Source organism: Cibotium barometz, chromosome 15 (assembly GCF_041138505.1).
Source record: "Cibotium barometz isolate CiBa-2024 chromosome 15, ASM4113850v1, whole genome shotgun sequence".
In the NCBI taxonomy this organism is placed as follows: Eukaryota; Viridiplantae; Streptophyta; class Polypodiopsida; order Cyatheales; family Cibotiaceae; genus Cibotium; species Cibotium barometz.
The window spans coordinates 39,708,572-39,724,412 of NC_141060.1; the positions used below are offsets into that span (position 1 = coordinate 39,708,572).

General features: G+C 40.6%; 1 protein-coding gene across 2 annotated transcripts; it reads right to left on the reverse strand.

Moving 5' to 3' along the window:
* Positions 1-10,019: 10,019 nt before the first annotated feature.
* LOC147631291 (uncharacterized) lies at positions 10,020-15,639 on the reverse strand. 2 transcript variants are annotated; one of them, XM_086809658.1, is made up of 2 exons: positions 14,859-15,639; positions 10,020-14,050 (listed from the first exon to the last, which is right to left on the reverse strand). In XM_086809658.1, the coding sequence occupies exon 2, from the start codon at positions 14,037-14,039 to the stop codon at positions 10,185-10,187; it is 3,855 nt and encodes a 1,284-aa protein (XP_086665784.1). In that variant the 5' UTR covers positions 14,040-14,050; positions 14,859-15,639; the 3' UTR covers positions 10,020-10,184. The 2 variants fall into 2 exon arrangements, with proteins under 2 accessions (XP_086665784.1, XP_086665785.1); XM_086809659.1 differs by having other exon boundaries at positions 14,216-15,278.
* Positions 15,640-15,841: the final 202 nt, after the last annotated feature.

Sequence of the window (15,841 nt, forward strand, 5' to 3'; positions counted from 1 at the left end):
GAGAGAGAGAGAGAGAGAGAGAGAGAGAGAGAGAGGATGTGTGTGTGTGTGTGTGTGTGTGTACGCATTCTAACTAAAAAATGTACGAAATGGAAAATGTGAATGTGTGTGTGTGTGTGTGTGTGTGTGTGTGTGAGAGAGAGAGAGAGAGAGAGAGAGAGAGAGAGAGAGAGAGAGAGAGAGAGAGAGAGAGAGAGGATGTGTGTGTGTGTGTGTGTGTGTGTGTGTGTGTGTGTGTGTGTACGCATTCTAACTAAAAAATGTACAAAATGGAAAATGTGAATGTGTGTGTGTGTGTGTGTGTGTGTGTGCATTCTAATTTAAAAATGTACAAAATGGAAAATGTGTTGTGTGTGTACTACATTTTTTAGTTAGAATGTGTGTGTGTGTGTACTACATTTTTTAGTTAGAATGTGTGTGTACGCATTCTAACTAAAAAATGTAGTACACACACACACACACACACACACATCCTCTATGTGTGGGGGTAAAAATTTATAGATGAAAATATAAGTGTGCAAGTCAATTAAATTTACAATTATCTAGACACTACACATGCATTAAATGGAAAGGTTGTAAATATACTAATAAAAAAGACATCTGGTTTGGACTAAGGTGATATTCTTCTTTTTTTTTTGTGACAACCCTAGGTTGAAAACATTAGGAATAGATACAAATGGGTCTCATACAACCGATAACAATTACATGTCATGAAATATTACAATTTTGACTAAGAGTGACTCATTTGCAACTTCTTGAAAGATAAAAATAAAGTTTTAAGCTCTTGAATGTTGATCAATTTCGTAACAATCTAGGTGGTTTACTATTTAAGAAACTTAGTACAAGGATTTGTTCTCTATTGATCAATGATTGAAAAGCCCTTGTTAAATCAACACTAAGAGACTACCCCATCTTGGGCCATCTCGGGCCCAAAGGGGAAAGGAAGAGAGGGAGGGGGTGGGGAGGGGGAGGGGGAGGGGGAGTATATACATATGTAACATAGCACCTTAGTGCACCAAGGTGGGTTTTTTTAATTAAAAAACTTACATGTCGTACATGTGTATAAGGGGAGATTGAACAAATAGTAGTATGATATAATTAATCGTATGTGTAATAACAGAAGAGGGGTTCAAATTCAAAATTCAAAAACATAAGAGGGATAACAATTGTGTTAAAAATGTAAAAATTAAGAAATAGGGTTTTTTTTAACACATGTTTTACATGGACATGTTATATGGGTTTTTATAGAGTGACCCCCTAAGCTACCCATATATATATAGTAAGATTAGCATTTTTTGGAGTCAAATTTAAGGAGTGATTTGATTGAATCATTCTTCTACATTGCCTTATATAAAATAGAGTGACCCCCTACTCATATGTATAGCAAGCTAAGCATTTTTTGGAAACAATTTTAAGGAGTGATTTGATTGAATTATTCTTCTACATTGCTTTATACAAAATACCAAAAACACACCCTGAGTTTGGGGCGCCTTAGAGTTTTGGAGTTTGGGGCACCTTTAAGGAAGAATCATGTTGAATGATAGAAAAAATGACATTATATTGCATTTTAAGTGTCTAAAATTAAGGATAATAGGCCAATGTAATTTTTAGCCCTTGAAATTTCATACATTTGATCATAAGACTAGCATATACACTCACTTTATGAAAATCAATCAGACGTTCTTATTTTGATTCTTCAAAAAAATAAAGTTTTTTAATCAAGTAGTGATGATGCTTTGTTCCATTAGACATGTCACATCCATTGTCATAGTAATAGAAAATACATCCCCTTTTCAAACTTTTTTAAATGATACAATCACTACTATAAGAGATCTACCCATTATCGACATTTTCTATCGATGTTTTTAAAGAGATAGTTTCTTTCAAGCATGTGATCTTATAGGCCTTGGTATATACATTGGTAGTTTCACCATTATAATTTGTCACTATGTGCATCAATATTATAAGTGTCAAAATGTGTGTCGGTATGTGTGTCACAGTACATTAATGCTTATACTGCTGCATATATCGACTCTTGGATAAAGTTTATACTGACACTAATATCAATGGCGGAGAAACATAAACCTGAGAAGAGTTCTCCTCTTTTTCCCCTTTTCAACATTTAGTTTTTGAAAAGCACATCTTCTCCCTATTCTCTCGTGCCTTCCCATCATCCTCTCCGTTGCAAGCAGGTAAGGGTTTCCTATGTGTAAGAGTTTCCTATGTGTTAAGATTAGGGTTTTTTTGAGATTTGCAAATTTTATTTTATTTTATTAGTTTTGGGTTTTTTTATTTTACAGGATCCTCTTTTCTCATGCAGGCCCTCTCAACCCTAAATTCTCATTCTTTCCTTCATCCTCTCCCTTGTAAGCTAATAAGGGTTTTCTATGCATTAGGGTTGGGGTTTTTTTAGTTTTGCACGTTTTTTTTTAAATTTTGAGTTTAGGGTTTTTTTTTTAAAGTTTTGTAGGTTTTTCCACTTAGGTCTAACACCACACTATGAGCAAGCCACCAAGTTGTCCACACAGGTAAGAGACCATCTTTTGCATCGTCTTTTTTTATCATGGCTATGGTTTTGTTTTACCCCCAAATACCCTCGAGTACTTGGGAGTTTGTTATTTTAGGATTGGTGGCATGCATACTCTAATGCTAGGTTCTTTGGTTCCAGCAAGCTAATGTTTTCTTGTTTATTTTAGTGCTTTGTTTTTGGATTGTCTTTGTTGAAAGTTAGAAGCAACCAAGATCTCCATAAGCAAGCAAACTCTCCATGGTATAAATCCTTTAAACACACCATATTTTATAATGACACACCCCTCGGTGCCATGGGAGCATTTTTTTTATGCACTATTGGTTACTCTATGCATAGTCTTATACAACGACTCTATTGTGTAGTCTATGCATAAGACTCCATGTATAAGACTCTATGCATAGAGTCTTATGCACAGTATTATGCATAAAGCCTATTAAATAGAGTCTTATGTAATAGATTCTATTGCATAGAGTCTTATGCATAGTATTATGCATAAAAGTCTTATGTAGTAGAGTCTATGCATAGACTACTATGCATAGTCTTATGCATAAGAGTCTATACAGAATACTATCACATAGTCTTATGCATAAGAGTCTATGCAGCATAGAGTTATGCATAAGACTCTATGCATAGTCTTATGCATAAGAGTCTATGTATAGAGTTATGCATAAGACTATGCATAGTCTTATGCATAAGACTATGCATAGTCTTATTCATGAGACTCTTTTGCATTGTCTTATGTATAGTCTTATGCATAAGACTCTATTACATCGTCTTATGCATAAGACTCTTTGCATAACCATTCTATATATGACTCTATGTTTGACAGGAGACTCGAGCTTTGGCAACTCTGACACCATCTCTTTTTAAGGTATAACAAATTGCCAAAATTCAAATGACCAAAGCGGGCATGCCATAACTTCGCGTCACTCATAGAATGTGTGGTAGTAAATAAATAAGCATTATATGACAATCTCTCATACCTATCCATCCCATGGCTTTAGAGTATCGGATATACCACAATAATGTCACTTTGGTCATGAACAATACACATGTCATCAACAAATCTAACCACTAAGCTTTCCCCAGCAATGGTAGAGAATGACAACATGTTATTTTTAATGCTTGGCACAAACAAGACTTCTTAGAGAGTGTTTGTCCCACCATTTGCAGCAGTAGTGAGAACAACTTACCAACTCCTTTCACTAGATATGAGGAGTTGTTTTCATATTTGACTATGCCTCCTTAAGAAGCAAGCTCAAGGGAGGAAAATAAATCACGCTGAGAAGTAAGGTGCTTGGTAGTAGTACCACTATCAAAGTACCAAACATGTTGATTTGTCACACTGACATGCATACATAATGGTCAAAAGGATCATAACTATAGTGCACAATGAATGGACATAAGGATTATAACTATAGTGCACAATGAATGACCAATCATCATGGGCATAGTTTAATGAACTGCTTCTTTTCACCACTTGGTGTGTTAAAGCATCATCCACAACCATGTGTGACTCTTTCTTTTTCTCCTTCTCTAGCCTTTTTTTGCATTCATTAATATAATGGCTTAGCTTCTGATAGTAGTTACATTTGCCTTTCTTCTTAGGCTTATCATCCCCCTTCTTGGCATCCTTTCTAGAAGACTTGGCTAATTCTGTCTTTGGCTTATAGTTCAGTTTTGCCAAGATTATTCTTTTTGTTGCAAGAGCACTGCAACTAACTCATCAAACATAAGGACATTGGGTTACCCTTTATCATGAGAGCCAAAGTTTGGATGAAAATCCCTAGTATGAATCCGGTAAAGCTATGATAATAGCAGACATCGATGAATTGTCTGGATAGGCCTCATCAATATATGCAAGCTGCTCCCTATGATCTTTAATCCTTGTGGGGAACTCATCCATTAAATCTCCCTCATTCATATGCTCGGACTCTAACTGCTTACGCAAGTAGGGCACTCGTGCCGCATTACATACTTAGTAAAGTGTAGCAAGCACATTCCAAGCCTAATTAACTCTAACTGCTTATGTAAATAGGCCACTCGTTCCTCATTATGCACCTAGTAAAGCGTAGCAAGTGCATTCCAAGCCTACTTGGCATATTTATGTGAGAAAATATGTAGAATAATGCTCCTCTTCATAGACAGTGCCACGAATGCATGTGTTTGTGCATTTGCACCACCATCTCCCACCTGGCTTGTTCGGTTGTGATGTGCGAAGGAAAATGCTGCTGCCCAGTTACATCTAAACTAGTGTCACCATCCAAAGCACATGTACTATCCTATGATAGCAAGGTAGGGCGTGCCTCAATGCCAATAATGACATTCCAAAGCCCTTTGAAAACCAATAAATGACACATCATATATGACCACAATGGGTATTTGGTCCCATCAAGCTTATCCTTAGTGGAAAGCATTCTAAATACATCACTCCTTGCTATGTCAGCATATAACTAATCTCATTGTCTGCCATTTCAGCATGTAAATAACTAATCTCTGACACAAAATGTAAATAACTAATCTCTGGCATAAAATTCAAATATCCCAAAACTACCTCCTATAGATATTATCTATGCCACAACCGAGATGGCTGCTACTACCAATAGATCACTGATGATAAAGAAAACCTGTAAAGTGTATGAAAAATGATAAAGTGTAGAGTGTGGAAATGATACTTAGCAGGAATATAGAAATCGATGATAATGTTGACACTATGATATTGAAGTTGTTGATACGAGCTCAAAGATGGGGGATGTCGAAGATGACGATGGCCTTATCTACACACCAAATGTTGTTGGAATGCAGAAAACCCAAAATCAAACAAAGATAGTTCAAACTGACACTCCCCAGCATGTCTACGGAAAGCTTACAGCATGTGCATGAGCTCCAAAATTCCCCAAAACGCGTAAAAATCATGTTAACATAAGAGGATAGCTTAATCTGAGATAATCAAAATAGCAAATCAAGGAGAAGATGACAAGGGGGTGAGAACTAAGAGAAGCTACTCTAATACATTTTTTGGAGTGGAGATCAAGGTGCTAGCAACATACATGTAGATGCAGTAAGCAAGGAGAGATAGATATAAGCACAACACTCTAAGTAGATTGATGAGAATAAGTGAAGTGACATGATAATGTCACTTAAAAACACTCGTAAGAGTGTGTACATATGCTCGGGGAGAAAATCCTCCTAAAGAGGGGAAAAGTGGCCTAGCCCATTATTAGCCTATGTCCACACATCACTACCATATAAATGGCTACAGTTGTTGGCCACCATACCCCTTCTTAGAACAATTTCCTTCCTGTGATTTCTCCTGAAAAGTATCCTCCACTAACTCCTTGGTGTTCTTCTGTCGACACAGCTTGTTGCCTATGCTTACACATCTTTTGAATATTTGATAAATGGCCATGTTGTATAGTTCCCCAGCCACCATCACTATGAATGACTTACTTTTGAGGATCAATTTCTTTCTATGGTCCCTTGACATGTAATCCAAAAACAATAATTCAGTTAGGAAATTTTCTTCATACCAATTCTCTTTTCACATCCACCACAAATACTTGGGCATCTAGAAAGTCATCTTCAACTCCTACTCAAGCTTCTTGGGACTCCATTTTGAATAGGAAATATGCTACTACATGATGAATGGGTGTGCTTGATGGGTTTTAATGTTCACACCACTCACATTTCATGATGGTTTTGTACTCTTATAACATACTCCTCAGTCTCGAGGAAACTTATCCTTCCACTCCTTACGAAACTTTGTTTTTGGACCTTCTTTTTACTTCCTTCACAAGTTGCTAGATTAACCAAATCAATAAACGTCCAACTCTAGATCTTCATTAATTTCCTCGTTCAAATCAAAGGCTTCTTCATTGGTTATAATTTCAAGATCCCCATTTGCTTTAGCATTTTTTTGAGATCCACATTTTCATTGAGTTCCTCATTCAAATTCACTAGTTTTAGTTTTGAGATTCGCATTTTCTTGAACATTTTTTAAGGGCACATTATGTCTAAACATTGCACTAATTGTGTTTTGCCTCTTCTTGTTAGGAGCCATGTATAATATTTAACCACCATATAATCCAAAAATACATTTTTGTAAGTGGAATATCTAATAGATATTCCAGTGATATTCCACTTACAATGCACTAGTGGACATCATTTATAACACATAGTATTCCTCATCTTTGGTAGATTCTTTTAATGGATATTCCACTTACAATGCACTAGTGGACATCATTTATAACACATAGTATTCCTCATCTTCGGTAGATTTTTTTAATGGAAAATAGACTCAATCATTTATTATGTGTAAACGTTAAATGTTTAATTTTAATAAAATCATGTTTTTCTATCACCATTCACATTGACTTAATACAAAGATACTCCACTTACAATAAACTAGTGGACATCATTTATAACACATAGTATTCCTCATCTTTGGTAGATTCTTATTTAATACAAAGATGAGAAAACATTATCAAAAGTTAAAATCAATAGAAAATGATAACCTCAAGAGTGAACCATGAATTAAAAGTTGAAAGTAGAATTGTAGAAGCCTTTGAACTATGAAGTCCTTCGAGATGCCTTCATTGTGGTGATAGAGGGACAAGGACCAATGTCAACAATCACATCATACCACTACATATATGGTAACAACATCGGAGGACTCAACATAACCAAGTTTTAATTGAACATTAAAAAACTTACCATTTACTAAGGTTTTAATAAAAATCTAAACAACTAATATTTAAACAAAAACCCATGTGGAAACTTTTTTTTAACGAGAGAAAGTTCACTTTATATTATATAGAGAATTTGTGTTACAAAAAAAGGGAAAGATTGCATGTCAAAAGCACAAGCCAACTTTAGAGGAGCTTGCTTATTCTTAGTGACGTCCAATAACTCAGAGCTACAGGGGTTCATGAAAATTCTAAGCTTTGCAAGAAAGTAGTCTAGCTTCCACTCCGTGCGATAAGTGCTATGGAACCAATGATTGAGAACTGATGAAATGTTATCTAATTGCGAATGAGCCAAAGCTGGTTCATGATGTGAAGGGCCATATGCTCACAAGGGACGGGTTCATGTTCTTAACCTCCCCTAGTAAAGCTTGCTTCCATGTGAATTGATGTTGAGTGCATGCCATCCTAAGCCCCCGTTTAAATTCGTTCGACAAAGTCTAGGCATGACGACAAGCCCAAAGAAGATGAAAAGCAGATTTCTTCTGTCTTACCGAGCAATCATAGGTGTCAAACACTAGGGGTCCATTTTGCCAGTATGTCGCTTGTGGTGGCAAGCTTCTGGTGTAGTACCCTCTAGAGGAAAATGGTTGATCTTGAAGCATGGGGTAGCTTTCCATACCTCAGTTGTGCAATGTGTAGTACCCTCTAGAGGAAAATGGTTGATCTTGAAGCATGGGGTAGCTTTCCATACCTCAGTTGTGCAATGTGTAGTACCCTCTAGAGGAAAATGGTTGATCTTGAAGCATGGGGTAGCGTTGTGAGAGAGTCGTCTAACCCAATTAGTTTGTTGCACTTGTAGGTCTACTTCCTTCATCCTAGTCAGAGGTTTTAGGCCTAGTTCACCAGCCAGTTGGCCAAGTTAAGGATGTTGCTATGGGCCACCCATGTGGTAGTGCCTCGATAGTCGCTTGAAGAACAGCCAGTGCTATAGGGTTCAAATTAAACTGTAGGGTGATGTCCTCCTCGTCACGCCACTAAGCAGCACAAATCATGCCATGTGCAGACTCCTCTTTTGTGGAGCTTGCAAGCCTATCGCAGTTGAAGCATCGCTTGAGGCTTGCCATCTTTTGTGTTACAGAGGGATGCTATGTGAAGACCATATACAACGTGCATCTACTTGTTTGAGAGTCACCAGTCTCCTAGCAAATGAGAGCTAAGTGTTATCCCAATAGGCCATCTTCCCTTAGGGTTTGGGGTAAAACCAATCGAATCTTTGTTTATTGCTTACATATGTGCCAAAGGGGCATCCTAAGAGCTTGAGGGGTGTTCCATGAGGGATCCACGTAAAGCCATACTTACGATCCTAGTGTTCACGGTCTCCTCAATTCAATAACAAACTACGATTCTACTTGATTTGCTATGTGAGAAGCTACGACTCACTATTTGATTACAAAGAATAATTACTTTCCGAGATGGGTTGTTGCAAGAAGCACACTGTTGAGGCTCTTGCTTATGTAGAAATTAAAATATATGATTATGATTATTATCATTATTATTATTACTATTTGCCTCATCTAAAACCTAGATTCAAAGGTGAAAGACTTGTAGCATCCTAAGATCTTCTTCTAGGAAGATGCAAAGAACAAAGTTATAGCACGATGCAACAGAACAACATTAAAGCTAACTACGTACACACACGCATACACTACCACCACTTATCTATCATCCATCCTCTAACTCACCCGCATTTTTCCTTCAACTTTTATCTATTTTCCCTTCAAAATTGATGGGTTTGGTGAAATACCATTGGTTTGGTAAAATACAACACGTTTTTACACCCTTGGGCTTCAAAATTGATGGGTTTGGTAAAATTCAAGTTTTTAAGAATTTTAGCGTAAAATTTTTATTGACATTTTACAATTTCGCAAGTATTTTACTGCTAAAATGCTAAAAAAAACGCTCGTCAAAAAACAACTACGACTATTATCCATCCATTTATCTTGTTGGAGATACAATCACTATGTGAATTAGATTAGATGCATAGACTTAGAATAACATACAATGATATCTAAGAACCTCCAATTATCTTGTTGGAGATACAATCAATATGTGAATTAGATTAGATGCATAGACTTAGAATAACATACAATGCTATCTAAAAACCTAGATCAAATAGGAGGTATGGGGAGGGGGAGGCACGTCATCAAAAAAATGCAGCTTATCATTAAGATGTTGGACGATCCCACATGTAAATTCAAAGGATGAAAGAACTTTGTCACGATGCAAAAGAACAATTTTATATAATGATGGTGATGATGATGATGATGATGGTATTTTACGAGATTGGAATATGGGCATATGAAAAAGAATTTGATGCAACTTGCAAGTAATGTGCGATGAGGTTATGGAAGTGCGCTTTGTGATGAGACGATATTTAAAACGTCAAATCATGCTCGGAGTGACAAGAACATGGTTGCACCTCAAAGCCCAACATACGCAAATAATAAAAATATATTCCAGTGCCAGGGACCTTTTTACTAAAAAGTTAACATGATTAAAAAAGAGAAAGGAGCAAATATTTTCTTTTTTTCTCTCTCCTGCCCCCCCCTCTCTCTCTCTCCTGCGGCCACCTGATGCCCGGGGCTCGGCTCACACTGCCGTCACCCGATGCCACGTGCTCCGCTCACACTGCCATCACCCCATGCCACGTGCTCGGCTCACAATCAGACACGTAGCTTTGTCGCCTACATGCTTTTCCATACAGAGCATGCTTCCACGGAGAAGGTAACCCTTTCAAAACCTCGTTAATTAAACACAGGATTTGACCTGCTCATCTCAAATTAAGCTTAGAAAAGAAATGTACATTGCATACACAGCAAGACAACACGACAGTCGTGGAAACATGTACATGTTGGTAAACATAGCATAGCCATCATCACTCTGAGAAAAGAGCTCGTTTGATGTCATCGCTACCGCCACACTGGTTGCTTTACCACAGCTCCTTGCATGCCCCAGCATCCCTCTTGCTCTCTCTGTTGCAAAACAGCAGCCATTTCAACAGCTTGATGCCTTGCTCTCCTCTGCTCATTCAGACCAGCTGATGCGGCAGACATCTGCCTTCTTTCATCCTTGGTATTAGCATCAGCTACTTCTGGACCAGCATTTAAGTCCAGATTTGGCCGGCCCCAAAAGCTACCACTACCCTGCTGAATAGCATCTGCCGAAACGCCCATCATGTATGGGGGCTTGATTTGCGAAGTCATCAGAGCTTCAGTGCTTGGCAATGGAGGAGAAACAGCTGTTGATGATGGTGCTTGAAGCGTATCTATGAAGGGTGCAGAGAAACCCTGCATTGAGGCTGGAGAGAAGCCAAAAGGAAACCCTCCATAAGAACATGCTGCTGTTGATGGTAGGGGGGGGTATGCCATCCCAGAGGATGGAAAACCATTCTGGCTTTGCATGTAGAAGTTGTACTGATGAAAAAGACTGTCGTGAGGCCCTGCATTTACCCAAGGATTAGCACCACTCAGGGGATAAGCTACATCAGGGTTTGATGAAGCAAAAGCTGGCACAGTTATGGGTGTGAAAGAGCTGATAGGGTGAGCAAGCATTCTATTTCCCACAGCTGTGATTGTGTTGCTTCCGGAAGACGAGGGATTCCGCATTCCAATGTGCTTGTTGCCTAACCCACCTGGTAATGCTGCCTCATCATTGTCTTGTGATGTAGGTCCATTATTCAAGTCAAAATCAAGTCTACTGCTACTTTGCACCAATTTGTTCTCTACAGCTGGGAGAGGCTCCCCTTCATCAGCCCGGTTCAAATCCCAAACTGGCCTTCTACGAGGCTCACAAGCACTTTCTAATATCCCTGAACTTACAGATGCTGGGACTGAAGCCTGCTTCCCTGCCACTGTTGTGTCCAGCAAGCCTGGTTTCAAAGCCATATCTGCATTTCCCATCTTGTAATCGTCTTTGAAAATTGAACCCGCTGCAACATTCAAGTCAAAATCTAGCACTGGCTTGGCATGTGGATGATGCTCTGGCCCATTCATGCTAGTTTTCTCAAGGCTCCGGCGGGGCTGGGTAGGTCGGAAGGCACTTGTGGCTGCAGAGCCCTTCCAACCAAGCTCTCCAGTTGGTCGGCAGGAGATTGCTGGCGGGGTAAAGGGTCCTTTAGTGGCTGCGACGATGGCAATTGGAGCCATCGGCCCAGCAACACTGGAAGCCAACGTGGGTTTAGAACTAGGGCTTGGCGAGGACACTGTGCAATCTTGCACAGGCCCCTCTTCACAAGTAAATCTTTCATTCAAGTCAAAAACCGGCCTTTCAGTCTCCACTCTTCTTTTGGTAGCAGTAACTTCAGATCCAAGGGCTCTTGGTGTTTGTTCATTGATCATGGCTCCCGCATCTGCACTGCAGGGTACTTGTTTCACATCATGGTACAGGGAAGAGACAGCTGCATGAACCACTGGAGGAAGCTCGCTTGAGAAAGTCTTCTTACCGTCCTCCAATGCCAATGCATTTGTGGGCTTATTTGCAACCACAGCACCACCGCTTTGAGTTGAGGTTCTGTCAGAATATTCTCTTTCTGATGAGTCCCCATGACAATCCACCACTTCTTGTTCAACCTCCACTGCAACTTGTCTGGCTACTTCCAAAGGATCATCTCCAAAAAATCTTGGTGGTGATGTTGACTCCTTCGAGGCTCTCTCCAGAGCCGAATTTCCCTGTTTGTGCTCAACTGTAGTGACGGCTGCATCCTTGCTTTCTGCTCTCTCCACCAACCCAATAACACTGCTTTCGCCAACTGCTTCAGCTACCAATGCAAGTTGCGAAAAGAGCCTCTTCTCTTCTTCACCTGAGGCCTGCAACTCACCATGTTCATCATAAGAGCCATTTGTTGAAGAACTTCTCTTTCTGCTCGCATCTCTAGTCACAGAAGTTGAAGGAAGACTCGTCTCCGAAGTAGTATCTGCAGGACTAGGTGCATCTACGCAAACAACCCGAGCTTTTCTACTCTCACCCATAAGAATATCGAGCTGTGTGCTAGTCTCAGAAGGAGATGACACAGTGCTGGAGTTGCGATCAAACTGCTCCCTGTCTGTAGGAATTCCACTGACTACTGCTCTCAAGGAAGGTTGCAGATTCTCAGAAGCATTCCCCTGATTTTTCGTGATGATTTTTGTTGAATCATTGTTTTCCAGAGTGATGATGGCTGCTCTATATACAGAAGAGGTCTTATCAGACAGAGATTCAACGGCTTTCACATCATTCATGGAGCTCTCACTAGCTGCAATGTTGGCCAACAAATTGATGCCGACGTTGGCAAGTTCAGGGCACATCTGTGGCTGGCCATGATCCTTGCTACATCTTATTCTCTCTTTGGTATTTGCTACACATGAAGATGCTGCATTCATCATTCTACTTGGAGCCTCGTAATTTAGAAGATTAACCGAGCTTCTCTGAGATGAGTTACAGCTCGGTAGGGTGCAGGCCTCAACCACAGAGGATCCACTTACAGCATTCAGAGGGTTTCTTCCACAAGAAATAGCTCCACCTTCAGCATGATCCTTTGTGCCCACAACTGATCCAGACAGAGTAGTAGTAGAAGAAGCACTTGTGTTGCTTTTGTGCGTATTTTTCCCATAGCTAACTGCTCCAGCACTCTTACTAGCTCTTAGATGGTAGCGAGATCCCGGTACGCATGCATCATTATGAGAGAAGTCTACAGCAGATTTGACCTTCCCTTCTTCATTGCTTGGAGTGTAAGCATGTGTTGCACTAGGCCACTGCTGACCGGGGTCTGTTGTCTTGCTAAAGAGAGCATCACAAGACTTAGCAGGAATATTAGCAGTGGAGGGAGCTCTACTTTGAATGTCTACAGAGCAAATTGAGGCAGAGGAGGATGGGAAGGCAAAAGAGGAAGCTTTGCTATGGCTGTCAGGAGATGAACAGAGTGAAGCAACAGAGGCAAACTTCCCTCTACCCGTACACGAGGGTTCACCTTGTGCTGCAAGCTCCAAAGTACTCCCCTTGTATGCTTTCATAGCCACCTCTGCATCTTGCTGTTGCAAGCAGAGGCTCTGATCCATTGAAGGGTGACGAGCACTCTTTTCACCAGACTGCTTCATCTCTGCATCCACTCGTTTCTTCCACATATCAACCAACTTCCTGGCTCTTCTCTGAATGTCCGGATGCCTGTGACTGCGCAAATTGTTCACTGATTTACCCACAGGACAGCTCTTCAAAGCCACCAGATCCACAGGTAGCTTCTCGAGGGCCCCAAGAAGAGCAAGAAGAAGATCTTCACAAGCTTTCTCACCATCTCCAGAGCTGTCATTGTCTGTGGGTGGCTTACCCCTTTGCACCTCTTGAAGCCATCGATCTAACAAAGGCAATCCCCCCAGCTTGACAAATTTGATAAGGCAATCAAGCTCTACTGTGGAAGCAACAACTTTGGCAAGCATTGTTCTGCTCACTGTCAGATCCACGGGCTTTTGCATACAATCATTCCAATCATATTGCATTATGTACACAAGCCTATCAACAGAAGCTGCACTGCATAAGCCCCCATCTTTCCCAACCAGGCTGGAAGCATCTGGTTTCCACGAATCATCTTTTTCAAAAGTGCTTCTGCAGCTCTTATCTAACCGTTGTTGCTTGACCGGATCAGAGCCTTGTTCACTTCTTTCTCTTTTCTTCGACCTGCCTGAGGGTATGCGAGCATTCTGTGAAGGATCCCCACCAGATCTAAGCGGTTGAGATAAAAAAGACCCTGTAACTTGGCACCCTTGCAGTCCTGCTTCTGCAGGTACTTGTTGCATCTTGCTTTTCTCTGCAAAAAAGTAAAAAAATAAAAAAAATCAAGATGAAGCACACACTCTCAGCGGAAAGTTTAGATGTAGAAGGACCAAGTCTCTATGATGGGTTATGCACAACTGAAAAGTTCAGACATAACCAAAACCAAAGTGAGATCTTCACTCCATGAAACTCTACTCACATAGCTTTAAATCATCAACTCCATCACACATAGCATAGACTCCGTGCTATGGCATCCCCACTCACGTCAACAGTAGGTTTCCATAGGCAAACCATTATACTGTGTCACTTCTCTGAAGGTGAAGGGCAGACTCAGCCATGATTAAAACATGCATATACACACAACACACAAAGACTGTAGCTGTTGAGTAATTGGACTGCTTCGGATGGAAAGAACTAGCAGCCTGATGGGTTGGTTAAAGATTCTGGCAGACAAGCTATGTGCTTCTAAGACTGCCAGAACATATTTGTATGCATGAAGAAACTAGGGTTGCTTAAGGACTAGATCAGGCTAATTCTACGAAAAAAGCAGGATTTGGACCAAGCAAATACAATAAGCACCCAAACTAGTATCGAAAGCATTAGATCTACACAGGCATGAGTACCAAAAATATGGTAGGGTGGGAAGACCCAAGCTTGCGCTTTAGCCTTAAGGCCATGACGAAGGTACCATATCATATCAAAGATGTCTAACATGAAGGCCTTATATCATACGTAAACAAAAGCCGTGGGTCTTAACAGGAAAAACATTACCAAGGTGAGGGAAGGATTGAGATTTACAAAAGATTAAGGAGGTGAGGGAAGTAAGTTTTCTGGTGATTCACCTTACTTCCTGATGTCGATGAAGGAAATTGTGCAGTGACTAAAGATCTAAAGCAGAGGGCTTGGTAAGGCGTGAACTGGGCGATTTTGTGAGTGCAGGGGCTAAAGAGGTTCAATGAGAGAGAGAGAGAGAGAGAGAGTGTGTGCTAGGCAGAGGAAGTCCCTGTGTGCTAGAAGGGGAAGGACGAAGTGATGGGCGAAGAAGTAAATGATGCTGTGAAGAGATGCAAGGGGGAAGGAGGAGGAATTTTCCTCCACAAGGCTAGATGGGGGGGCTGGGTCAGGTACACCTGTGGTTGGGGGCCAGAGACGGGGGAATGATGAGTGCTCCGTGGACCTAATTGTCACGTATGTGGCGTGTGTATGTGTGTGTACAGTGTATAGATGGCAGACCGCCACAAAGTCACCAATGGAAGCTCAACAACCACTTTTTTGAGAAGTCAGGTAAAAGAGGCACATGGCAAGGGGTAAAAGGTAGTTGCACCATGTAAAGACATTACAATAGTGAGGTTGCAACTTGGTTTGAGCTACAGCGCAAGAGCAAACAAAGCTCTCAACCTCCTGAGTAGCTCTCAACCTCCTGAGTCCTACTGCACCAGGGAAAAATCCCACCATGAAAAAGAGTGCGAACTTTTCCGACCTTTTCCATTTCCATCTTTTTGAGATTGACCCGGATCTCTCAGTGCAATGCATTGCACTGTGGCCTAGTCCCCACCTGCAGTTTTGAATGGGACTTGACGCCACTGGAAATTGGGGACTAGAAACTTGGGACTCGGGAGTTGCAATTGGACTTCTTGTTAGAGGTGTTCCATTTGGATCTGCTCTCCTTGAGCCCCAAAGGGGCCCCGGCACAGCTCCCAATCAAACAGCAACAACAAGATTTAAGAATATGATTGGGAAAAGCACACAAAGATGCAAAGTGGGGTGGGGGGGGGGGGACACATGCTAAATAAACTACCTTTTCTCTATTAAATGATAGTGTACC